The sequence below is a fragment of the Hippopotamus amphibius genome, chromosome 9 (genome assembly GCF_030028045.1).
Source record: "Hippopotamus amphibius kiboko isolate mHipAmp2 chromosome 9, mHipAmp2.hap2, whole genome shotgun sequence".
Lineage (NCBI taxonomy): Eukaryota > Metazoa > Chordata > Mammalia > Artiodactyla > Hippopotamidae > Hippopotamus > Hippopotamus amphibius.
The window spans coordinates 50,636,247-50,663,762 of record NC_080194.1 but is presented as its reverse complement, the minus strand read 5'-3'; the positions used below and the strand labels follow the sequence as shown (position 1 = coordinate 50,663,762).

At 36.3% G+C, this 27,516-nt stretch overlaps 1 protein-coding gene across 1 annotated transcript in view; it reads right to left on the bottom strand.

Annotated features, from left to right (window-relative positions):
- The window catches only part of TRPC6 (transient receptor potential cation channel subfamily C member 6), a 131,676-nt gene extending 106,316 nt beyond the window's left edge, over positions 1 to 25,360 (bottom strand). The window contains exon 1 of the mRNA XM_057695249.1: positions 25,191 to 25,360. Within this exon, the coding sequence (XP_057551232.1) occupies positions 25,191 to 25,360 (170 nt within the window). The remainder of the gene's footprint in view (positions 1 to 25,190) is intronic.
- Between the last annotated feature and the right edge of the window lie 2,156 nt (positions 25,361 to 27,516).

Below are 27,516 nucleotides of genomic sequence, written 5' to 3'. Positions count from 1 at the left end.
ATAAAATATCAATGCTATAAGTGGGACTTTTCCTTCTACACTAACAATATTCTATTTGAGTAACTCATCTTTTTTCATATAAACCTATTAGGCAAATTGAAAGCAACTGACAGAAAAGTAAGAAGTCTCAAGTGCTGTCTCCTTCTCATTCGTTGTTTCTGATACCACAGGCTAAAAGTAAAGGATCAAACTCATTACAAGTATATACAATACGTCTTTTATTTAAGTTGGTATGAGCACTCATTAATTGTATGCGTGAGCTTCATGCCAACTCTTTTATTTACTCAGAACTACCCCCCCACACACCTTTTTTTTCTTTTAACTTTCATGCAGACTCTTGACTACACTGGAGATCAGTGGCTCTTATCCTTTTATCCTTCCACTCTACATCTGAGCTGGTGGATATCAAAAGCGAGAGAAACTTCCTCGGACTGGATACAGATGGGATAGGCTGGGTTATACACAACCTCACTCCTCTCTCTCTTCCACTCAGGAAAACATTTGAAAAGGCATGTCAGTATCAGGGGATTCTAGGGATTACCTTAAATCCCCTAAAATTTAATTCAAAAAGAAAAAGCAAATTCCTTTGAGACGTTGGTCCTTTAACTCTCATTATTAATGAGTTGCCTGGGGGCACACCTTACAAATGTCTAAGATACTCCATAACATCACAAAAAGATGGTCTCAGGTGCTGGGAAGAGTAAAGTGAACCTGTGGTGAAATAAATATCTTGAGATACTAAAATTCCAAACCTGCTTTGACTATGTGTGTTTCCTAATTCTGATTTCTCTTCCTCCTCTAATCCTCCGGAAAATGGATAGGCCAGGTCATAGAAAAGGAAGAAAAGTAAGGAATTTAAAAATAAAGAACTGAAAAAAGAAAAGGTACAAAGAGGAAGGAAAGAAACCAGGGGAAATCACCCAATTTCAATGGGACTTTCTAGGATTTGTTATACTTGGCAACGATCATTTTGGGGCAGTCCCTAAATTCAAGAAGCTTATGACTTCATCCTGAGTCCCAAAATGTTGCCAGGGTAAATCCCTTTGCAAATCATGTGTTTTAAAATTCCTTTTCTATTCTCTTTCCTTTTTACTCCTTTCATGAAAATGCTTTTTTGTACAACCTGAAATTTTAGAATGAGTGGCTTAAATTTTGTCCCAGATATTCCCACCAAAAATCCTAGTTTGCGTAACAAAACAATTCAATTTATACCTGTATGTAAGTAGCTACCTACTGATTCAAGTTGAAATGTAATAAGAAATGTCTTTGTCCTTATTTTCGACTCTCTGGATTATGATATTGTTAGTGGGTATCAAAAATATCTTAGTAGAGGGTATAGAGTAAGGATTTAGAATACAGACTCTGGAGTCAGACTGCTTGGATTTGAAACCCAGTTCTGACAATTACCTATGTGTGACTTTGGGAAAGTTACTTTAGATGTATCAGCTTACATTTCTTAAGACGGAGATAACAGTGGGTGGAGGTGCAGTTTCTGGGAAAGGTAAATATGGTGCAGTTGGAGCCTGCAAGTTACCCTATGTGACCATGTGTGGCAGGGGGAGTAGGTGTGGGTTCTGATGGAGAGGCAAGGAGAGGATGGGCTGGGATGTGCTGAGCATTAGAGGTGGCTCAGAGGAAAAACTAAAAAAAAAAAATAGGCTGTGCCTTCTGGGTATATATGATAAAAGACCCAGAATGCTCCATTTGAGTGGTTGTGAAAAGGTCACATAGATAACTTCATAAAAAAAAAAAAAAACTATGTAAACAAAAAAACCACCTTTTTTGTGTATACATTCAGTTTTATGACAACAAACTTGTAAAACTTGCTTAAACCTGAGATTATCTTTCCAATGAAACAAAAAGAAAATTTAAAAATAAATACGAACAAAATTAAATAAAGAAGGTCAATTCCAAGTAAGATCCTACATGTTCTGTTGATTCTTCCATTGAGTGGCAGTGTTCAAGTCATCATTAGGAGAGAATTTTATTTTCAATGTATCATCTTAAACTTCAAGCATGTCCATTAAACCCTACCTCATAGGATTCTAGTTAGGCTTAAATGAACTAAGAGGCGTAAAATGCTTACGACAATGCCTGGCACATAGTATATTCTTTATTAAAGTTTCCTCTGCCAGGAATCTGGAAAACGAACCTTGTAAAGGTGTTGGAACAGCACTGTCCAGTATGGTAGCCTTTAGCCACAGGTAGCAATTTAAGTTTTAATTCAAATTAACTAAAATTAAATTAAGCTAAGTTTCTCAGTTGCACTAATCATATTTCAAGACCTCAATACCAGTGGCTGACATATTGGCCAGGGCAGATATAGAACACTTCCCACCACTACAGAAAGTTCTATTGCATAGTGCTGTGTTAGAAACTGATGATAATAATAATAATAATAGTACAACAGAGATCCAAGGGACTGGAATAAGGACGAGAACACGCTGAGTCAGGCAGTCGTTAAACATGGAGTGAGGGTTTCATCTGGACCAGATGCTGCATGAGATGCGGAGGATACCGTGTCGGTGCACGCCTCTGTTCATCCTCATGTGCCTACAAGGGTGTAGCGGTGGGCTGATGGATCAGCAACATTAATTGTAAGGAGACTTGAAGGGTGATTAGGTTCTAGGTGGGAAAACATTACAGAATTTTAAATCTGTTTATTGGTTATCTCCATAACTAAAATTTCAACTCCATAAGCCAACATCACATGTGTCTCATTCACCTTTTAAATTTCTTGTTCCTAGTACATGGTCCACTGCATAACCGGTGTTCATGATACACTTGTTGAATTACTGAATTTTAAAAATCAAGCATGAATGGAGTGAGCATGGTGAGGATGAGATAAATGCAAATGTGGCTGGAGGGAGGAGGAGTGAGAAGGGCAGGATGAGAAGAGAGACAGGTTCTGGCATAACTGAGTAAGCAAAGCGCAGCCTAGGAGGAGGTGAGCATGGAGAGGATGGATAGTGAAGGTGAGAGCAGATTGGGCCTCTCCATCCTTTTGCCTAGGGATGCCCAGCTAGGTTTATATTAAGTATTTTCCTTCTTTATTCCACTTTTTACTTGTACATTTAGAGTGAGGAAAAGGTGGCCTGGCCTGAGAAAAGAGGGTCATATATTTACTGTATGGAGCTGTAGAAATGGAGAATGTCCATCCATGCACACGCTGCAAGGGTCCAAGGGACTCCCCCACACCCTGCACCCCCCACAAGGAATCTAATGTGAGGGAAATTGAGTGGTTCTGGCTCTGCTAATACCCTCTGCTGTTAATTTGTTTTCGAACTTGGCAGGCCTACAAGCAGCCTGCAGTTTCTTCTCAGGAATGTTGTGTAATTGTTCGATATTAGAAGCAATGTTTTGAACATTCCTGTATGTATATTCTGGAGCACATGGATAAAATTTCTCTTGGGTCGTAGCTCTCAAAATTTAGCAATTATTAGAATCACCTGAATAGCTTGTTAAAACACAGGCTGCTGCGCTTACAAGTGGAATCAGCAAACAAAAACAAAAACTGAACTCATAGAGGCAGAGAACAGATGGGTGGTTGCCACTGGAGGGGGTGAGGGGTGGGCAAAATGGGTGAAGTGGATCAAAAGGTACAAACTTCCAGTTATAAAGTAAATAGGTCCTGGGGATGTAATGTGCAGCATGGTGACTATAGTCAATAATACTGTATTATATATTTGAAAGTTGCTAAAAGAATAGATTTTTTATGAAAAAAAAGATTTGTAACTGTGTGATGATGGCTGTTAACTAGACTTACTGTGATATTTTTGTCACATAACATAACACGTATCAAATCAAGTTGTACACTTGACGCTAATACTGGGTAAGCCAAAAAGTGCCTTCAGTTTTTTAAGTAAAAATAAAAGGTACATTTTTCATTTTCATCAAGAATTTTATTGAGCAACGTACTCACCCTTTTGTTCCACTACCTTTTACCATTTTTCAGGCAACTTCATAATTCCATCTTCCCACAGTTTTTTATCTTTTTGAGCAAAGAACTGTTCCAGGTGCCTTTTACAGTCTCCTGGGGAATTGAATTTTTTTCCATTAAGAGAATTTTGTAAAGACTGAAACAAATGGGAATCCAAAGAGGCAATGTCTGGTGTATATGGAGATGAATCAGAACTTCCCAGCCAAGCTGTAACAGCTTTTGCCTGGTCATCAAAGAAACATGCGGTCTTGCATTATCCTGATGGAAGACTATGTGTTTTCTGCTGACTAATTCTGGGTGCTATTCATCAAGTGCTGCTTTCATTTGGTCTAACTGGGAGCAGTACTTGTTGGAATTAATCACTTGGTTTTCCAGAAGGAGCTTATAACAGAGGACCCCCTTTCAATCCCACCACATACACAACATCACCTTCTTCGGATGAAGACCAGCTTTTGGTGTGGTTGGTGGTGGTTCATTTCGCTTGCCCCATGATCTCTTCCATTCCACATTGTTGTACAGTATCCACTTTTCATTGCCCATCACACTTTTGTTTTAAAAATGGAATGTTTTCATTATGTTTCAGTAGAGAATCACATGGGGAAATACGGTCAAGAAGGTTTTTTGGCTTAACTTATGTGGAGCCCAAACATCAAAGCGATTCACATAACCAAGCTGGTGCAAATAATTTTCAAAGCTTGATTTGGATATTTTGAGTATGTCAGTTATCTCCCTTGTGGTATAACGTTGATTGTTCTCAATTATTGTTTCAATTCGATCGCTATCAACTGGTCTACCTGCCCGTGGAGCATTTTCCAGTGAGAAACCGCCAGCATGAAACTTTGCAAACCACTTTTGACATGTTCAATCAGTCACAGCACCTTCTCCATACACTGCCCAAAATCTTTTTTTGCATTTCAGTTGCATTTTTACCTTTCTTGAAATAATGAAGCATAATACGCAGAAAATGTTGCTTTTTTCTTCCATCTTTAGGATTAAAATGGCTACAGAAAAATTCACCAATTTTGATGTCTTTTTTTAAATGCATGCTGATATGACAGCTGTCACATAAAATCTAACAAAACTGTTTCAAATGAAGTTAAAGACAACTAAATGCTACTAGAGCCATCTTACAGAAAAAAACGAACAAAACTTTGGCCCACCCAATTTAATGTTATATGTCGATTAAAGCAATAAAACAAATAAATACTTTTAAAATAAAGCTTGAGAAACACTAGGGTTTAAATTATGCAACTCAATGTAAATGAATAAAATTAAAACATTAATTATTGTAAAAAAAATTTTCCACACATCAAAACTCCTTTCAGGCTTTAGCAAATCTCAGTTGACACATTATTCAATTGTTTATTCAAAACATCCTGGTTGATTGTCTGCTGTGAGACAGATGTCATTCTAGGCACTAGGAATACAGTAGAAAATGTCTCCAAGTCCCTCATTCACTGAGATTATACACTAGCAAGAATACAAGGGGAAAAACGTCAAACAGCATGATTTCAGATAATGGAGAGACAAATACTGGTCCATCAGAGACTTCTCTCTTGACTCTAATCCCATATTTCTCACAGCAAAGGATACTCTGTCCCCTTTCTCACTGTCCAGGAATAAAAGCAGTGGCTATTTCCCTTCTTCCATAGCAAAAACACCACCAACTTCTCAATTCCTACTTGACTCCAATTCCCGACACTAGCCTCCTGCTCTTTTCATACCTGGTCAATGAATCCACGAATGTTTACTGAGCATCTATTATTTCCTCAGGATGAGGCTCTTGTCCAGGCAGAAAAGGGAAGAGAAAATAAGAATGCTGAGAACATGGAATAAACAAAGCAGCCCAATGATGTGCACTCAGCAAGTCTTTACTCAACATCTCCCACATAACTGAGTACTGAAGGGTGAGAGGAACACAGCGGGAGGAAGCCACGAGTCTTTCCTTCAGGTAGGACCAATCTTCTGGCAAGGCAAGGCAATACTTCATTCAATTGAAGACACCCATTTCTTTTACATCCTAAGATCTTTAAAACTGGACTTTATCTTATAGTGGTAATGCTTTCAACTGGATGATATCGTAATGGTAGCACAAAATAACATCATGCCCTGAGAGCTGTGTAGGGTCTATGACAATTAGAACAGTGGTCCAAAATCCAGCTGTACATTAAGAAAATAATTAAAAACCAAACAGGTTGCTGGACTCCACCCTCAGTTTCTGATTCAGTCAGTCTGGAGTAAGGCCTGATGATTTGAATTCTTTACAAGTTCCAGAGGGATGCTGGGCATGCACTTTGAGAAGCCCTGCTCTAGGGCTTCTGTCTTTAAACTGGAGCACCCCTACCCATGGAGCACACAACAACTTTGCAAGAGGTGCAAGGATGGAAATAGTTTTACTGAAATCTATATTCAAATCCTCCATAGCTATATGTACTCTTTCCTAAAACTTCCCTTAGATTTCCCTCAGAACACTCTGTAGTCAATTAATCATATTGATTCATCGTTCCCATCTCTCATTCCACAGTCTCCCCTCTCTCACTTTGCAAAGGAAAAGCAAAACTCTCAGCCATTCCTAGCACTGTCCTAAGGTGTAAAGGCCTCTTGAACATTAAATCAATTTTCCAAAGTTCAAACTAAGCCTCTTTCAATCAGGGCACCAAAAGTGTCCCCATCCATTTTTTTAGGAGATGCATTTCAAGTCATTAGTAACCAAAAAATAAACAATTACTGATCAAAATATATGAAGTTCTGATTGAAAAGAAAAGATGAAAACCGGAGCCAAAATGTCTAGAATCCAATCCTGCACCCAGGACTTAACTAGCTGTGAAATCTTGAGAAAGTTACTTAATCTCTCTGTGCCTCAAATTCCTCATCTGTAAAATGCAGATGATAATAAGTTCCTTTTACGATTATTGTAAGCATTAAATGGTATACATAAAAATGTAAATTAAACTAAATTGTATATGTTAATATATGTAAAAAGTGTTTAGAATTGTACCTGGCATATAGGAAATGCTGTATGTGTCAGTTATTATTGTTGTTGTTATAATTAATTGTAATAATAACTCAGAAAAAATTTTTTAATTTAAAAATTTTATATAGATTTTCTTTTGTTTCAGGAAACTTTTATAGGATCATTAATAAAAGCTTTCAAAAAATATGTTGTAACATGATGGTTAGGTTATGAAAAAATGATTTCAAGTAAAAGGAAGTAAAGTTTTTTAATTAAAGTACTTATATATTTTTAAATTAATGGTGATGAGAACATATATTTTTAAATTAATGGTGACAAAAATACAATTTTAAAAGTAATGGATCAATTTTATTTATAAATGTTAATTTCACATTATATTGACAATTACATTCTTTGCAACTGTTTAAACTTATGATGAAAACTTTCAGATGTTAACATTTTTTAGGGCAACCAGCCTGAACATCATCAAGACCACTGCTTTAGGTATGTGCCAAGGAGGGAAGTTGTTGGATTATATGGTATTCTCATCTTCACCTTTACTAAGTTTTGCCAAATTTTTTTTCTAACAAGGTTGTTTCCCTTTGATGTATACTTCTACCAGCTGCATATAGGGTTTTGTTGATCTGCATCCTCATAGATACTTGATGTTATCAACCTTCATTTATTTTTTTGCCAATTTAGTGGATGTCAAATGGTATCTCTTTGTGATTGTTTCGGCATTTTCCAGATTATTAATATGACCAAGGATGGTTATTGTTCATCTGTGTTTTTGCTGCTGTGAGAAAGCTGTGTGTCTTTGCCCATTTTTTAGAGAATTTACATATTGTCAGTATTTCATATGCTGTCAGTATCTTTGTCCAGTCTGTAATCTTGTCTTCCTTTTCTACTTATGGTATCTTTTGGTAAGCAGAGTTTCTTAATTTTTATGTATTAATTTTATGATTTATGTTTTGTGATTTTTTGTGTGTCATGGGAATTCTTTTCTACCCCAAGACAGTACAATTTTTAGAAGAAAACAAAGACAGATGTTTTGCCTCTTAAAATCCATCTGGAGTGGATTTTTGTGTAGGATGTAAGGTCGAAATCCAATTTCTGCTTTTTTACCCCCATATGGATGTCCAATTTCCCTATCACTGTTTAATGAAAACTCAGCTTTCTCCTCATTGATCTGCCCAGCCACCTCTTTCATATAAATTTAATTCAATCAATGAGTCTATTATCACAGCAATATCATACTGGCTTAATTATTAAAACCTTAATATATATTCTGATATTTGATAAGAAAAGTCCCTCCAGATGATTCTTCTTCAGGATTGCATTGGCAATAATTTGGTTCTGTGAACATATGTGTAAATGTTAAAATCAACTTGTCAATCTTCCGGAAAGAAAAAGTCTTGCAATTTTCATTGAAATTATGGTTAATTTATAGATTAATTTAGGAAAAAAGTTGACATCATTAAAATATCAAGTTTTAATATCTGTGAAGATGGTTTAGTATACTTACATTTACATGAACATTCTTTTATCTTTCAGTACAATTTTAAATTTTGTTCCATTAAAGCATGCACATTTGGGGCTAGATTTATTACCGATTCTTTCAGTATTATTTTTTCAATGAATAGTAATTTTTGTTATTTGACAGTCCATTGTTGATATAAATGAATGTAGTTGATTTTATATGTTGATCTTATAACAATGTGTTGAACTCTCTTATTTCTAATATCTGTCTACAGAATTTGGGGGCTTTACTATGCAGACAATCTTATGCTAATAATGGCAGGGGTTTTTTTGTTGTTGTTATTTCACTTTTATTGTGGTATAACTGACATATAAAATTGTAAAATATTTAAAGTGTACATCATGATGATTTGATATACATTTGTATTGTGAAGGAATTCTCCCCATCTAGTTAATTAACATATGCATCACCTCACATATTTATATATTTACCTTTACTTTTTTTGGTGAGAATATTTAAATTCTATTTTCTTGCAAGTTTCAATTATACAATACAATGTTATCAACTATAGTCACCATGTTACATTAGATTCTCAGACTCAGACTTTTTTCATCTTACAGCTCAAAGTTTGTACCTTTTTACCAACCTCTCCTTATTTCTCCACCCCCTATACTCTGGCAACCTCTTTTCAACTCTGTTTCTATCATTTTGATTTTTTTTTTTAGTCCACATGTAAGTGATACCAGTACAATATTTGTCTTTCCCAGGCTTATTTTATTTAGCATAATGCCTCCAAGGTCCATCCTGTTGTTGCAAAGGACAGGATTTCTTTCTTTCTCATGCTGAATAATATTCCATTAAACATATATACCACATCTTCTTTATCCATTCATTCACTGATGAACACCTATGTTGATTCCATACTTTAGCTATTGTAAATAATGCTGCAATACTTATATAACAACGGCAGTTTTATTTCTTACTTTATAAACATCATTTTTATTTCTTTCTCTTTTCTTCTGTGCTTGTTAAGCCTCCAGGACACACTATAGAAGCAGTGATGTGGTCATCAATGTCTTGCTCTTGAATTTTAAAAGAAATGTGTCAGAATATTTTCCTGTAGACTTGGGGAGATTCCTATTTTGTCAAGTTTTACTGTGAATTAATACTGAAATTCATCAAATGCTTTTTCATTTATCATTGAGATGATCATATATCTTTTCTCCTTTAATTTATTGATCTTACAAATTAAATAGATTAGTTACTTAGGATTAAACTGCTGGGTTTGATTTACTGATTTTTGTATGGAAAGTTTTACATTCATGCAGATGAATAAAATTGTCTTATAATCTTCTTTCCTTATACTCCTGTTTTGGACTGTGTATCATGGTTACAGTGGTTTCCCTATAAGAGTTTGTGTGAGACTGAAGTGATCTAGCCTTAGGAAATTTGTTTAGACTTATTTATAAAACTCTCTAAGCCTGTCTTTTCTTTATGAAAAGATTTTTATATAATCTTGTCAATTTTGATATGTTCTATTATGCTAAAAATTGAACACTGTGGCTTAAATTCTCAAATTTTGGCATAAATTTGGCTTATCATCTTACCTTTTCAACCTCTGAAAACTGTTATTATATTCTATCATTCCATATTATCACTTTTTCAATCTTTCAGATACCTGTGAATGTATCTATTTTTCATGCTTAATATTATTTATTTGTGAATTCTCTTTTCTGGATAAGTCTCACCAGCCTTTTATACTTTCTTAGTTTTTGAAAATAATTAACTTTTGGATTTGTTGAGCTCCACTGTTTTATTGTTTTTTAATTTTATTCACTAGCTAGTTGTTCAATTTATGGAAAGAGAGAGCACAGAAAAGAAAAAACACACACAAAAATGATATTATAAAAATGAAAATATTTGCTAGTTTTTGTTTTCTCTAATTTAAGCATTTCAGTACCAATCTTACTGCCACTACTACAATTTGCTATGTAATATTTTCATTGTGATTTATTTTTAAGTATTTTTAAATTTCTATTATGATTTCTTCTTTGCTCCATGAAATGAGTGTGTATGAGTGTATATACATATATGTATATATATTCGTATATTTATTTGTATATATATATATATATATACACATTTTTTAAGTTGATGGGAACTGTCTGTTTTTGTTACTCATCTCTAATTCAAATGCATCATGATCAGATAGTCTTTCTATGAGATATATATTCTTTAGTAACATTTATATGTGTTAGACCATAAAGCTATCTCAACAAATTTTAATGTTTTACGTGCTTGAAAAAAACTCTTTCATGTGTGCTTGAAAAACAGTGGATATTATTTAAACAGCCAGGTTCTATATATGTCCAATAAATAATATATGATAATTTTACTTTCAAATTTTCCTTATTTAAATTTTTTTATTTGCTCAACTTATCAAATTGAGATTTCCTACTATGATGACAGATTTGCCAGCATTGCTCTTATGGTTCCTTTGATCATCGTTTTTATATTTTTAAGACTACATTATGTTAGGTATGTAAGTTTTTAACTTCTATACCTGCAAGATGAATTGTACCTTTTATTATTTTATTGTTGCCTCTATTTTCCTACTAATGATTTTTTTAAACATTTGTTTACTTTGATGTTATTATATCCACCAATATTTCTCTGTGTTTGCCAAATACATCTTTGTTCCTGTCTTGACTCCCAGTCTTTCCATGTTCTTATTTTTTAGGTATATCTCATATTTAAATGAAAAATAACTAGATGAATAAAAAGCTATTCTGTAAGTCTCTGGGGATTTTTCCTGGTGAATTTAATCAGTTTATATTTATTATCTTAACTGATACATGTGAATTTGCTTCTACCATCTCATTTTGGCTTTGCATTTATCCTATTTTTTTTTTCTAGGCAGCTTTTTTCTTGCTTGCTTTTTATTTTCCAGTTCTTTGCCTATTAACATTCCTCTTTCTTTTAATTTTCCCTCTACTAATTTGTGCAGTTATATACTCTATTTCTATTCTTGTATGGATTTCCTTTGAAATTTTACAATGTAGAGGTAATTTAAGCCCCACCCCTTTGCAAGCAACATAAGGACTTTAGAATTCTTTAAGTCTGAGAGAGTCTCATTACAGGAGAATGATTGTTTAATGTTATCTACATGTTTATCAGTTTCATTGCTCTCATTCCTTTAACATCATAGAGCATTCTCCTAGGATGTTTCCATCTTTCTGAAGTATGGTATATCCTTTACAAGTTCTTTTCTGTAGGTATGTTGGTAATAAACTCTTTTTATTTTTTTCCCTGAAAATGTCTTTATTTCAAACTCCTTGAAAGGGAATGTTCCTGAGTACAAAAATACTAATATAACTTTGGATATATCATTCTTTTATCTTCTGCTTTCCATTCTTACTGTTCAGATGTTCGCTAGAAGAAAATTCTCTTTCCTTGGTATTTAATCTGTACTTTTCTCTCTGGCTGCTTATAAGGTCTTTTTAAATAAATTTTTTATGATGTAGTTTCAGTTCCTTGTATCCAGGTATGAATTTCTTTTTATTTATCTCTTTTGATATGTGTTGTGGCTTCTTTCTCTGTAGCTTTGTATCTTTCATCAATTCTGAACAAAACTTAGCCATTATTTTTCTAATTGTTTCCTCAACTGCATTCCCTTTATTCTTTGCTTATGGTACTTTGAATATATTTAAACTGGTCTTTCCAATTCTAGTCTTTATATCTCTTAACTGCTCTCATATTTTACATTTCTTATCTTTCTGTATTGCATTTTGAGGAACTTTTTAGTATCTATCTCCCAAATTATCAAAACTCTTCCTAGCTACAATTAATTTTCCACAAATAACTCTGGTCCATTGATACTTTTATTTCACAATTTTTTTTTAATTTATGAAAGCTGTATTGTTGTCATCATTTTTTTCAATATGCTTGCTCAAAGAAAGACAAATATCATATGATATCGCTTATATGTGGAATCTAAAAATAGGTTACAAATGCACCCATCTAAAAAACTGAAATAGAGTTACAGATGTAGAAAATAAACTTATGGTTACCAGGGGGTAACGGGGGAAGGATAAATTGGAAGATTGGGGTTGACACATACACACTATTATATATAAAATAGATAATTAATAAGGACCTACTGTATAGCAAAGGGAACTCTACTGAATACTCTTTAATGGCCTATATATGAAAAGTATCTTTAAAAAAAGTGGATATATATATATGTATAACAAATTCACTTTGCTGTACACCTACCTTAAAGTAACGCAATGTTGTAAATCAACCCTACCCCCAATAAAAATTTTAAAAAATTATGCTTGCTTATTTTTGATAGTTTTCTTGTGCTTGTTCACTTTTGGGATTCCATCTTTATGTCTTTAAACAGTTCAAACAAAGTAATTTTATGTTCTTATCCTTAATCCTTATATTGACATCCTTAAGGGTTTTATATCTTGGTTGTCATTTTTGCTGACTCCCACTCAGGATGGCTGTTTTCTTGTATATTTAAGGTAAATTAAGTATATACTCACAATTAAAGATTACCAATTTGTAGAGAACCCAGGGGAACAGATTTAACTGAGGATTATCAGGTCCAAGACAGGGTCTCCTGACCACGATGCTGACATTAGAATCCTATTTATGGAATTCTGCCTTTCAAGAGAGTTCACTGCTGCTTTGACAGAAGCCTATGACGTGTGTGTGTGTGTTTGTATACAGGGGTTGGGTTAAGATTTCCCTTACTTAATACAAGCACAGAAATGTAAATTATATTTTATGCAGAATCTAGTTGTTTTGTAACAGGATGACCACCAAGATTATCTATTCCACTGGAGGCATAATTTCAAAAGAGTTTTTCAAAATCTTATAATATTCAGAAAAAGAAATCCAGTTAAGTGATAAAAAGCCTATTTAATAGCAAAATTTTCATGCTTTTGGAAATTTTACCCCGTAAAATCTTGGGTGATTTAAAAAAGACAAACCTCCTCCATATTTTCTGAAAATACAGATAATTCAAATCAGGAAGAAGGTCAACATCAAGATGAAAATAAAATTCAAACAAATTACTTTCTCCACTAATTTAAATATAAAATTATTGCATCATGTTTTGATTTAAGAAACAAACTGGAAAGGCAGTTTTTCTCACATACTTTCTCATAAAACAACATGTTACTCTCCTGATATCTTATCAAACATATTTCTTATCTCGTCACTTATTCTCCTAAAATATATCAAGAATAGCACCTTGTGTATAGCAGGTATTTGATGAGAATTCGCTGAATTAAAATACACTATTTTTCAATTTATCTGATGATAACTAATCATTGGATCGTAGGTAGAAAAATGAATTTCAATCTCATATTTCTGCATGGATGAATACACAGTAATGGTTTTCTTGATTGAAATTAGGTTTAATTCCTAACTGGTTTTCATAGTGAATCTAAAGTGGCTGAAACAACAAGTTTCTAAAACTGACTACATATTAGAATCAACTAGGGAAATTTTTTAAAAATATTATTCCTAGGCCATAACCCCCAGAAATACTGATTTATTTGGACTCCTGTAATTATTAAGGAACCTACATTTTTAAAAGATTATCCAGGTGGTTCTCGTATATAGCCAGATTCTTAAACCACTGATAAAAACATTTTTTAATCCCCATCATCTGGTGTCCATATTTAGATAAGAGGCTGTTAATTTTTTGTGTGTTTACATCAGTCAGTATAAACACTACTTTTTTAGTAATATCTCACTGCAATTTTCTAGTGAGGGCATATCAGATTCTTGCATATAAGAAAGAGAGCGAGGATAATGCCCAAGTCTGAGCATAAGGTGGATTGCAATACAATTTGAAAATAACTGATCTCATTTCTAGAAGACAGATTACCACGAAAATCAACTAAACAACTTTGTAAGCTTTGCCCAGGCACAGTGTGATCCAAATCAAAGTTATAGTATCATTAACATGCAATTTTTAAATCATTTTTACTTAACCATTCTTTTCTCACTTTCTCAATTTTAAATTGGATTATTTCATTTAAGTACTTAAGACTTTCCTGGATGTAATGAGCTTTGGTCTCAGGAAATACAGTTTTCACAAACTTTTTCAACTTAATTTAAATAAAAAGTCAAGTACCTTTCCTCTTGCCATTTTGGTAAAAACAAAAAAGACTAATCCCCATGAGTGTCCTATCAATGTAAAACAATAAATGGTTTACATTCACACATTCTTGTTTGTAGGATTATTAAAAATATTTAACAAGCACAATTTTAGGGATCAAGTATATATATCACAAGGCTCTTAGAATTCATTAAATGACCTAAGCTGCAAGAATACAAAACTCCAATATGCAGTATTTCTGAAAAGGCTAAGATGAAAACGTGGTACTCTAAAGGCAAACTCTCACAAAACTGCATGAAGCCCAGAGAGAAAAGAATTTTAGAGATAAGGCCAATCTACTGGAATCACTTTGTATAAGGAAGACATTGCATTCATCCAGCAAACACTTATTGAGTCCCTACCAAATGCTAGTCACTGTTCACAGACTGTATCCCTGCCCTCATGAAGCTGCCATTCCAGTGAGGGGAAGACATATAGACAGTTAGGGTCAAAAGCAAACAAATAAGCAAACAAACTAAACAGTCAAATATGAATTTAAATACAGGCTCAGATTTTTGAGAGCCATAAATTCTTAGACAAGTTACTTAACCTTTCTGAACTTGTTTCTTCATTTATAAGTAGAAATAATATTACCCATCACACAAGTTTGCTGTGAGGACCAAATAAGCCGATATAAATAAGGCAAAAGACTGGCATAGTCTTATCTGTGTATTAAAGTCAGAGAATAAAGTTTAAACTTCTCAAATTCTGGACAGATAATAAAGGGTATTGTCTGCATTGTAATCTTTCGTATCTTACCTCCTCTTGTATATACTCTGAGTCTAGCATACCAAACACCAAATTTCATTGATTCTAGGACACATATTTCTCCCACTTTAACTTTTCTGGACTAGAACATGTCTTATCATCTAAGCCTTCTTGCAATTGCTGCCAGTTGGGTGTCAGTCATCATCATGACAGTTTTCCTTTACCAGTGCATGTACGAGCATTAAAAGCAATGGCTCCAAAGTTTCAGAATGGATGATGGTGGCTTGAAAATAAATCCTGGAAACAATAGCTAAGCATTCTTTTCAAGCCTAAGAAACAAATATGTGTGTGTGTGCATATGTGAGGGTGCACATATGGGAAGGTGGATCATACATCGGGAAACGATGGTGAATCAGATTTGTTCAGGAACTGCTAAGTCAAAATAGACTAGCTCTATATAATTGCAAAGTCAGATTAACTGCCTCACACCAAAAGCTTGTGGTTTATCATGGCTCTTTGGATTCTTTAAAGAAATGCTGCATCACCAATGTCTTTTTTAGCACAGAGGACAAGACTGTGGAGAAACACAGACATTAAAAATTCTAAGTTGAAAATGACTCAGGAAAGTTCATCTCTGAATATGAGGAAGCTTCAGGAATACCTTAACTACACTTATTTTGTTTAGACTTTCTTTTTTCATATGTGAATTATGTATGACCCAAACCTATACCTAATTAAGTAAAGATCTATTTCGATAGTTATAAAAATCTAAGGTATAACTTAATTGACAGCATTTTTTTCTTGTTTTTCAAAGGCATATAAAACATCAGGACAGGTTAAATTTGATAGAAGCTTAGACTTTATGAAATACAGTATTTGTGGTTCCCAAATATAGTACTAAGCACATCAAAGGAGCTAAACAAATATTTGTTGAAAGAAATTAATGCATTCTTAAGACAAAATACAGTGTCTGACCCTGAATGCCCCTCCAAAAAAAGGGGTCCTACAGAAAACATTTTCCTGGGGATAAGAGAGGATTCTTACAGTGTCCAGGAATCAGCTTATCACAGCAACTACTGCCACCCTTCAACCTATTCAATACAAAATTCTGTTTCAGAGAGTTTAACATAGTCATAATAAAAATAAGTTTTATCTATAACAGTTTAACTGCCTAAAAGAATCTTTGCAACAGTTTAGAAATCATGTCATTTCCAATTCTTATTATAACTCTCAGGATAATTTCATTAGTTAATTCCCATGAAGTGAACTCTTCCCAGTTTTGTGCAAGGGTTTTGTGCTGACCCACACATGTCAGGACAAAATGTTCTTTGTGTTGCAGCCAGAGCTTCTGTAAATGAAACATGAGATCTGCCTTTAAAAGGCAATCAATCCTAACATAACTATCCATGCTGTAATTGATTTCTGGCAACATACACTTTCAGATGAATACCACATAAAATGCTTTAAAAATTATGCAAATCTTCTAGTGAAATCCACAGTTTCACACTACCATTTGAGTCAGGTCAGTTTTTCTGATACAACCTGTTTTACAGCACAGAAGCAATTTCATCCACATGATAGAAATCAAAAGTAAAAGAAAGCTTCCTCTTTTGTAATCTTTAAAAAGTCATGATCAGCTTGTGGACCACTGGTAAAATTAGTAAGTAATTTACAGATCACTTAGTTTTGATGCATTCATAATCTTCCTTCGGTGACAAGGATTGGCAGTTTTTCAAAACTAAGTTTCACTGTTTGTCTAGATAAGTGATAAATTTCTTTTCTTTCTTTCTTTCCTTTTTTTTTTTTTTCTCATTTCTGTCAACTACTGGCTGTGAAATTCCTGGCAAGTCTCTTAACCTCTCTTTGCTGTGGTATTTTTTAATTTTTTTCTTTCGTATCAGTAAAACATCAGTAAAACAGAGATTTGCTGGAAGTATTACATTAGTTAATACATATAAAACACTTAGAAGAGGCCCTAGCACACAAAAGCCCCTAATAAATCTAGTTGCTGTTTTTATTATTATGTGACAAAATCATATAGGGTCAACAAAGATGAATGAATAAACAGATTAATGAATTAGTGAAATAAGTGGAATATAAAACTTGGTCTTCATAGATGATTAAGATTTCAATAGAAAAAAGAGGTAAAAGAGAAACCTACATATTACTGCTATTCATAACCTTTCTTTCTGTCTTCTTCCCTCACCAGAGTATAATTTAGATAAAAGGAGTACAGGTCAGGAATCTTGGGGCAATAGATCAGAGCCAAATTGTGGCTCGTCAGGTACCTATGAAAAGAGAGAGAAGGAAGTGAGTGTGCTCTCCAAGAGGGCACCCAGCACGTATCCAGCTGTGCTGGGTACAGGCATGATTATATGGGATGCTGAAAGAGTAGGGGGCTCTGTGCAATCTGTCAGGCCTTCTGTTTATGAATTCCAGGCTGCACTGTCTAAAATGTATTGGTTTTTGTCCACTTAACAACTTTCCAGCTGTGTAACTTTCTGAACATTGCTTAACGCCTCTAAGCATGGTCATTTATAAAATGAACATTAAAAATAGCCAAGTGGCTGCACTGAAGAACAAATTACATTTGTATGACACAACTAGAAAAGGACCTACTACAGAGCAGGTATTCAAAAAATTTTAGTCCCCCAAAATATACATAATTATTTTAGATTAGTCTCTACAGAAACATCAAATTGTATTGACCTGTAAATACTTCTAGTCAATACCATTGCTCCTCTTTGTCCTGGCTGAGTTACCTGACTTAAGTTGAGAACAGTTAGGCTGCAACTATAAGTGTTGTTTCGGTATCTGTAACATTCATTTCTATATGCTGCTCCAAACGGACATTCTATAAGAAAGGTGATTCAATCCATTCCAATATCTTAAGGGTCTTAAACAGCATACTAAGTTTTAGATGCCAAAGTTTAATTGAAATTTGGCATATAGATGAGTACTTATCCATGTACTGAAAGGCAGCAGAAGCATCCTAAACAAAGAGCAATCACAAATGGTAATTTTATCCAACTGGATCCAATTACATTTAGCATTTTTTATTAAAGAGGGAGAAAAACAAGAATGGACTCAAGAAAAATGTTTTCTTTTTATGATTTGCTCTCTAAGAGGCAAAGATGAATTACCTTATGAAGTTAACTTACTTCTTATAACTCAAGGAACATAACTGTCTAGAGAAAAGAGAAATTATGCAATGTCTTCCTAGAGGTAAACAAACATTATGTTACAGAATAAATGTGGGAATTTCAGCACATCTGGAAATAACTCCACAACCCACAGTGTTGGACCCCTAAAAATGATGTTTTGTGATAATAAATTGTTATCAGTAGATGTTGATTACTTCAAGCCAGGGGAGGTTTGGAAACAAAATAGGTGGTTTCTGTCATGCAGAAAACAGACCTTCAAAGTGGTCAATTAAAAGAGACCCACCATTAATACAAATGGCAGCTGGAGAAGTTGTTGATTCCTAAATGAAGAAGGGGAAGCAGATACAAAGGTGATTTTTACACTTGTTTTTCCCCTCCTAGCATAGCAGCTTCCAAACTGCAAACCCTTAACCAAGGTCCAGGTATTTGCTTTATGGTTATAGGTGCTATTTTTTTCAAAGAACGTAATAGATACTAGGAGTCTCTCTGAATTCTAAACCATTACATATGTTTGTCATATCATAAGGAATCATTATATCATACATACTGCTTTTGACTGATTTTATTTTTCATTTGATAAGTGTGTTCTTATAAGGAAATGAGCTCCTTGATTTTATTTGGAAACCCCTTATACTGCTGCTGAGTGGTCGTGTTCTAAGTTACTGCCCCTGTGGGTCAGAGAGCGAAGCCATACCTCTGTGGGTAACTGGTAGGATCTCTGCTTAAAAGAGTAGACATACCTAATGTCCATGACCCAGGAAAGAAGGAGATCCTAGAAAAAGAAATGGAGTTTGAAAGGCATTTCTTACACTGGATAAAGGGAGGCAGGTGGTATTCCTTTGTCTGTCTGAGCTAAGACTTTTTTTTTTTTAACATTTTTAAAAATTTTTATGGGAGGATAGTTGATTTACAACGTTGTGCTAGTTTCAGGTGTACAGCAAAGTGAATCAGTTATACATATACATATATCTACTCTTTTTTTTTTTTAAGATTCTTTTCCCATGTAGGCCATTAGAGGGTACTGAGTACAGTTCTCTGTGCTATACAGCAGATTATTATTAGTTATCTCTTTTATATATAGTAGTGTGTATATGTCAGTTCTAATCTCCCAATTAATGGAAGACGGGCTATTAAGGCCTAGATTGTTTGGGGATGGTCTGAGGAAGGGAGGGAAGAATACTCTCTGCCAGTATGAAGCTTGGGGTTAGGCAAGGGGTCAGTCCTTAGGAGACTGAACAAATGAGCTGAAAGACAGTTATAGCCAGCCAGGAGTTTTTCTCTGTATTTTAATTCTCTTTGGTTATCCCTAAGCATTTGACAAGTACTGATAAAGATAGAGCATCATCTCAGGTGAGCAGAAGGAACTTGAAGGGAAGAGTCTGGGACTAGAGCTAAAAGGAGAGCAGCATGGTAGTGGCATGGTAGTTAGTATCAAATCCCCCAGAAGAAGGTGAATCTCAGTGGACAGACAGCTGGACTATAAGATCTGGGCATCTCCTTCTACATGGACATTCCCTCTTCTGTCTTCCTTAAAACACTCGGATGCTATTTTATGAAGAGAGCTAGCATCACTTTATTCCTTATTAGAATAAATATTGAGGAGAGGATAATGTCTTTGTTGAGGAATAAATTAATTTATACCTTCTCTTTACTAGATACTATGCTAAGAGTAGAGAAATAAAGGACAGCTCCACCTCTAGAGGCATACAGTCTGGCAGAAAGAGATATGTGAACAAAAAGTAAAACAGATGTTTCAACAGACATATTTATCAGACATATGGAGGCAAAGATGATGGAGGGCTAACAAGCATATAAAAATATGTGATTCATAGGTTTGAGTCCATACTCTAACTTCAATCTTAAACTTCTTCCAGAGATCTGTGTACTCTATCAGCAGTTAATGTCAGAAAACATTTTCTAGCCTGCAGTCTGAATTTTTCATTCCCTTATTAATACATAAATGAGTTCAAGGCATACTTTATTTTGCCTGGAGAAAAGGAGGCAATGTTGGGGGATTCTATTTATCTGTGGTCTCTGGCATTAGGTTACTTCTCTTAAATGAAGAGTTCAAAATCTGGGTCCTAGCGTTCACAGATGGGTTTCACCCAAAATCCTGAGGTCAATAAAATTTTTAAAAGATCCATGACCCATTAAAACATTTTTTAAAAAGGTCATTTTTGTTTCATCATGTGAATTAAAGTATACAATTAAGAATCTTTTTGGGCTCCTCCTAAGACCATGATTTAATGACCCTTTTTGCCCATATCCATGTTTAAAGACATCCTACCAGCAATGGAACACTGACTTTGTATAAAAAAACTACATTAATAACTAGAAAGTAAACAATGTTTTATGTAAAAGAAAAACATAGTTCTTACAAGCTACACATTGCATAAGCTAGGTATCAAGATACACTATGAGTGCATTTCCATATTTTGAATTTAAAATTTACTCATTCAAATCTCTTATATTTTGGCTCATTTTTAATATTTCTTCTTATCCTTAGTGTTCTGCAATTTCAATATGATACGTTTAAACAGGTTTACTTTTCTGTACCGCACTAATATTTTGTGCTTCATAAAAATGAGAATTAATCACTTCTGGAAAATTATCACCCATTATCTATTCAAATGTTCCCTCTCCCTCATTTTCTATATGTCCTCCTTCTTGAACTCCTACATTCTTGTTTCACGGCTCAATAATGTTTATATTTTCCATTTATTTATGTCTGCATTCTGGGTATTACCATCAATTATATCACGGCTAATCTGCATTTTAACCCTTCATTGAGTTTTTATTTCAGAAGTAAATTTTTCATTTACAGGTTTTCTATTTGTTTGTTTTTTAAAAAATAAGTCATTCTTCCTTAGGGTTTAACTTCTTATATATTGTCAAAATTTTATACATACTTATTTTATACATTCTCTTTCATGTTGCTATATTATCTCATGTTCTTAAGGATCCCATACTGCTGTTATGTCTCATGTTAATTCTCCCTCATGGATTGTACTGTCTGCTAACTTTTGTTCTTGGTTGATTGCTTTGTTCTTGGTTGTGTGTTTCCTCATATATTATAGTGAGCATATCTTTAGCAGGGCTTGCTGTTTTCTTGAAAGTCCTTGGCAGTCTAGATGGTTGGTACTATTCTTTCAGAATGCTTTTCTGTTTTACTCTTCTAGGAGCCTCAGGGGTATTTTTCAGTTTGAAGATTTCTAGGTCAGTTAGGTAGTGTAACAAACAACAGCAAAAACAGAGTCACATGATGTGCAAACCCAAAGAATGAAATTCTTAGGGGAAGATTTCTTTTCCTCTTATTAATAAAGCTACTTGTTCTCACTCTGTGCTGACTGGCATGATATTCTAGCCTAACTTTTCACTAAAGTAAGGGTCCCAGTTTTATAAAGGGGACAGAGATGTCCCAGTTCCAACTCCCTGCCTCATCTGGGACCAAGGCATTAGCTTCTCTCCAACTCACATGGATATTAGACTCCAATCTCCTGGTCACCCAGATCCATAATCACCGGGGCAAACACAGCATCTGCTCACAGGATATACTCTGGCTTTTAACTTCTCTGCTTTTGGCAAATAGCAATCCCTTTTACTTTTTGCAAAATTGGGTACCACATTAAAATCATTTTAGTTATTTTATCCAGTACTGCTAGGTGTTTGCAACCATAACTTTTTTTGGAATATCTCAGTCTACTGTTTTGCCAGAGTTTTAGTTTATAGTTTGTTTCATTATTCATAATTAGTCTTTTCCATGCAGAAATTTCAGTTGGACTGTTTCAGGTCTTGAGAATTTAGAAATACTTAACATTTTTTATGTCCAGAATACTTCTCTATGTTCAGAAGCGATGGACTAGAGACATTTTTAAGTTCTAAATGAAGAAATTCTCTGATATAACTCTTGGGATCCTCCCAGGACATGGACATTTCTGGCTAACCACCATTACAAACTGATCAAAATAGATTACATTAATTGATTTCCAACTAGAAGTTGAGAAAAGGGAGAATTTGAATCTTTTTCTCCTAAACACCATTTCAAAATGTTACTTCTTACACTTAAGGTCTGAAAATATGTAATTGCTCTCAAACAATACAATTCGCCACAATTTTTAGTAGTAAAAGCCTCATAAATATATATAAAAATTGTCTTATGTAAGTGAACTATGAAACAATTTTAGCAAGAGTCATAGAACTTATCCCACAGAAATGACAATTTGCAAAAATCTTACAAGGGAAAAAAATCTCAATGATTTGAAATAATGGTAGCACCCATATCTAAAGTGTACTAGTGATTGCCACTTTCACAAAAAAGTATGCCTTCCACTCTAGGAAAATATACATGAAATTGTTTAAATTACAAGTCAAAAGCATATGCAAGGGCTTATTTGTACTCTCTACCAGAGAGAAATGATTTTCTTTAATTTTTTCTCATATATCACGGGTGTGAAGTGCTACTGTTTATTGCTTAAAGTTTTTCAGTTACTTGATTATTCAACTGGAAAAAATAAAAACCTTGCCAGAGTACACAGTGTTGAAAAGTAACTACAGAACCTGTTGGAAATGATAGATTTGGACAATACCAAAGTCTTACTTGGAAACAGGGCTCACTCTTGAATTTACTATCATACCTCTGACATGACAGGTGGTGCTCATTATGAATTGAAGAACATTAAAATATTTCAATTCAACTTTCTATTGCTAGGGCCCATCCATTAAAAGTGATCTGGGATATCTGAATGAAGAAAAATACTTTCTAAATAGTAGATGATGTAAAAACTAGATATATCAATAAGGCAGTAAACCATATCTGATGAAAGCACTGGGGAAAGTTTTCAGGACAACTGTAATTATTACTTTATTTGGTCTCTCTCACTACTAATATCTAACCACAAGTTTTCAAAATCAAATTTTTTTTCCCACACAGTAACAAGTGAGTACAGAATGACTGGGTGATAAAAAGAAAAAAGATTTTGTCTATGGACCAGTCTAATTTTTAAAAAGCAATATAGCTTTTATAAATTGCTTAACTTACCCACAGGTAACATTACCAAACATAACCCTCAGGCTTAAGGGCAGATCTCAAGTCTAAGTCAATGAAAAACTGCACTGAGAATATCCAGAACTGATTTATTTTCTTTCTATTTTTTCTTGGCATATACCTCCTTGCGACTCCAAGTGTGCTCCACAGACCAGTAGCCTCCACATCTTCTCAGAGATTGTTAGAAATGCAGAAATTCAGGCTGCACCTAGACCCTACTGAATCAGAATCTGCATTTTAACGAGCCCCATAAGTAATTCATATGCCCATTAAAATTTGGGAAGCTCTGTAGTAAAAGACACAGAAATACTTTCTAATTTAACATCAAGTAGAAGGTTTCATTTGGGGGATGATGTCCTGCAATAAGATAGTGGTGGTTTCCCCAACTCTGTGCATATACTAAACACCACTGAACTATACAACTTAAATGGGTGGATTTTATGAAATGTGAAATATATCTTAATTTTTTAAAAAGAAAAAGTAAGTAACAGTAAATGCTTTCAAACCGTATAGCACGCAGATGAATGGAACCAGTTTCTTTCTTTCTTTTCTTCTTTTACCTACGGGAAAAATTAGATGCACCATTTCCCGGAGCTCACTTCTTACTGGGAAAGGGATCCACAGCAGACCTTGACTCTGCACAGCCCTGACCAATGATATTAAGGTGCACCCATCCATTCTGCGCCCCCATCCCCTGAGAGAGAGAAAGCCACTCTTTTAGAGCTGCTTACAGAACTGCTACTGAGAACTGCTTTCCTCGGGAAACCACATGCGGATGGATGTGACATGTCAAGAAACCAGACTGCCCAATGAACTAAAGGGGCAAAGAGGCAGAAACGCTATCTGCCAGCTGCACTTGTGGTCCCCGGCGTGTGGGGGAGGGGAGACTTCTCCATCATTCCGCCCTCTGCTCGCCCCTGCCACCCATCCCCCGCCAAAAAAGAAAGTCCAGATTCTTAAATAAAATCTCGTAGTTACTCAGAGTCCACAGCAAACGACCTTCTTCGGCTTCTACACGTATCAGTCTCCGGGCCCGCACCTGTAACAGGCTCCCCTTCCCCGGATGCCTTTGGTAAAAGCTTCGCGCCGCAGGTGGGCAAGCCTAGAGGTTCTGTTCCTCCGATTAACTCGGAGAACCCGAGGCTGGGGAGAGGATGTCGGGGGTGCAAGTCCACCCCCTCCCACGCACACCTTGGAACTTGGCGGCAGTCCGGCGGCCGGGGGACCTGTGCGCGCCACCTGAAGGGCTACGGCGGGGAGCGTGCAGACGGCGGGCGCGCGGGTTCCCGAGCTCCCCGGGCGGTAGCGCCGAGCTTCGCCCGGGACCCTGAGAGTTCTGGTCATCACCCCCACAGAGGCTAAGAGTCACAGAGGACGCACCTTTCAATCAGTCTCCTGCCCAGACCATGCCTTTGGCCCAGCGACACAGAGTCTCTCTGCGGGCGCGGGATGACATGGGACTAAAGAAACTGACAGACACCCGCCACCTGTAGTGGCGTCGGGAGCCCGCGGTCCGGCTCTCGCGGGCAAACCTACCCCGAGCAAACCCAGACCTGCGCGCGCCCCCCGCTCATTCGGGTCGCAGCCCGGCTCGCGCGGCCCTGGGAGGACGGACGCGTGCGGAGCCGCGCGCGGAGCCGCGCGCGGAGCCGCGGGTCCTCTCTGGCGAGCGCGCACCTCCCGCCTGCAGCCCGCCCGGCCTCTCCGCGGCGCCCGCACTCACAAGCAGGGGTAGTAGCCGTAGGGAGGCAGCGGGGGCTGCGGGCAGCCGTCGTCTCCCAGCTCCGAGTCCATGAGCAGGTAGTCCTGGCTCTCGTTGCGCCGCGCGCCGGCCCCGGCCGCCACCACGGGAGAGCCGCCCCTCCGGGGCCCGAACGCGGGGCTCCGGTTCATGGCGGGAACGCCCGACTGGCCGGCGTCCGGCTCCTGGGGGAGGCGCCTCGGCAGTTCCGGCGGGGACCCGGTGCGGAGGGGTCCGCGTCACCCGCCGGACTGGCCCGCGGCAGACCGGTGCCCAGGGGGCGAGGGTGAGGCGAGGAGGGCAGACGCCCCGAGCTGAGCTCCGCGAGCGGCTCCCCCCGCTGGCAGGTCGCAAAGGGGACCTTGTCCGGGGCGCGTCCGGCCAAGGGGCCCCTCGCGCAGGCGTCTGGGGCTCCCGGGCCGAGAGAGCGCAGGCAGGGCGGCGGGTGGCAGCGGAGCCTGAGAGCGGAGAGCAAGGGAGATGGAGCTGAAGAGTTACTATGTCAACCGAGACTCTCCAGCCCTGGGCTCCCGCCTTCTTCCCCCGCATCCTCCGTCATGATCCCACCTTTAAAGGGATCGGAACAACGTTCCAGAAAGCAGCCAAAGCCTGTCGTGTAGCCACAAGTTTCAGGACCAAGATGAACCTAAAGTAGGTGGAGCTACACACGCTTTTTTTTTTTTTTTTTTTTTTTTTGGCCCTAAGCGTCTGCTTATTTAGAAACCATGCAAATTAAGAACTTTCTAGGAAGCTTCTCTTAAGACTCAAAGAACCAAGAACTCAACTCTTTTTAAAAAGAAACAGAAGCCTCTCCTTTCTCCAGACTGCCTTCATTTTCTTAGGACATTTTCTCTCCCAATCCCAACCCCGAAAGTTACAACTCTTCACTAAAACGAACAACATTCTGTGTTCTCAATGCCAGATGTTCCCAGTTCCTGAGCAAATCAACAAAAATAGGCAAGCATTTTCCGATAATACCAATGGAGGCCAGCAACCTGCTTACTTCAGAGAAAAACTTTCCTTCCATCATTGCAGATGCCAGAATTATTTCTCTGCCAGATGTTTCCCACATTTCCGAACTGTTTTTAAAACTTAGTTTTAAATTCTGATTTAATCGTCATACAAGTGAGGTAAAAAAAAGAAAACAAAAAACTCCTCAACAAGGATGAATCACTATCCCTAGTAGTTCAAGCAGTTGTGGTTTAGAAATCCATTCATTCATTCAACAATATTTAATTGATCCCAATTGTGTGCCAAGCACCACTCCAGGATTGAGTCAAACTAGCCAGATAAGGCCCCCATCTGCCTTCACAGAGATTTCATGAAAAAGCAGGAGATGGAGATTAAACAAGTAAATGAGAAAGTAGCAGAGAAAAAGCCTACAATAAAAATAAGACTGGTTGATGTGATAGTAACTGGAGCCTGACTACTTAAGATTATTATGTAGTTAAAAGAGGCCTTTCCAAGCAGGTGGTAGTTAAGTGGAGATGGACAAGGCAAGGAGCCAGACATGAAAAGATCAGAAACTGGTTGCAATAGGATTAAAGGAAGCCAGACAGTCTGAAATTCTGTTGACAAAGGTGCTTTTGCTTCCCATAAATAGGTGGACAATAAAGTGGATGTTGAAAGTGTGAAAGCAATGAACCTGATAGAGGAGAAAAGAGGTCACAAATTTTGTGCTTTTGACTTTGCCAGACACTAAGAACTAAAGCTCAAAGAGGACAGCAACCATTGTACTCTGAGGGCCTGGTTCTGTAGTTGTCACTGGTATGTGGAATGAGTGAATGAACAGATGAATGGATGAAGTATAGAAAAAATAAGAAAACAGTCTCGGCCACTAAAAGAACATTTACCCTGCAAAACTAATCACCATCATTCTGAAGTACATTATTCCTGATTTAAGGATCTCTTTCTTTGATTTCTCATCATGTGGAGCCATGGTTTAAAGTTCTTGCTATTGCCTAATAATTATACATAGTGATAACATACATTGCTTGAAATTTGTCTTTTTGTAGCAATTGCTATCCTTAAAAACACAGCTGCTTTGATGCTTGAATAAATTAGTTAATAAATGTTTAATTTAAATAGTTCCAAGGTAATCTGTTTGGGAACATCAAGTATAGTAAACAATTCAGTGGGAAAAGTAATATTCAGATGTTTTCGACATTTCAAATTCTGTGAGTTAAAGAAAAGTTGGAAAAGACTCGTGGTGTTAGTTGAAGTGTTAGTTTTTAACTTAAAAAAAAAATTGAGACAGAATTAATTTTGTTGTTATAGTTAGTTGAGCTGTTTGTGCCATTTCTTGTAA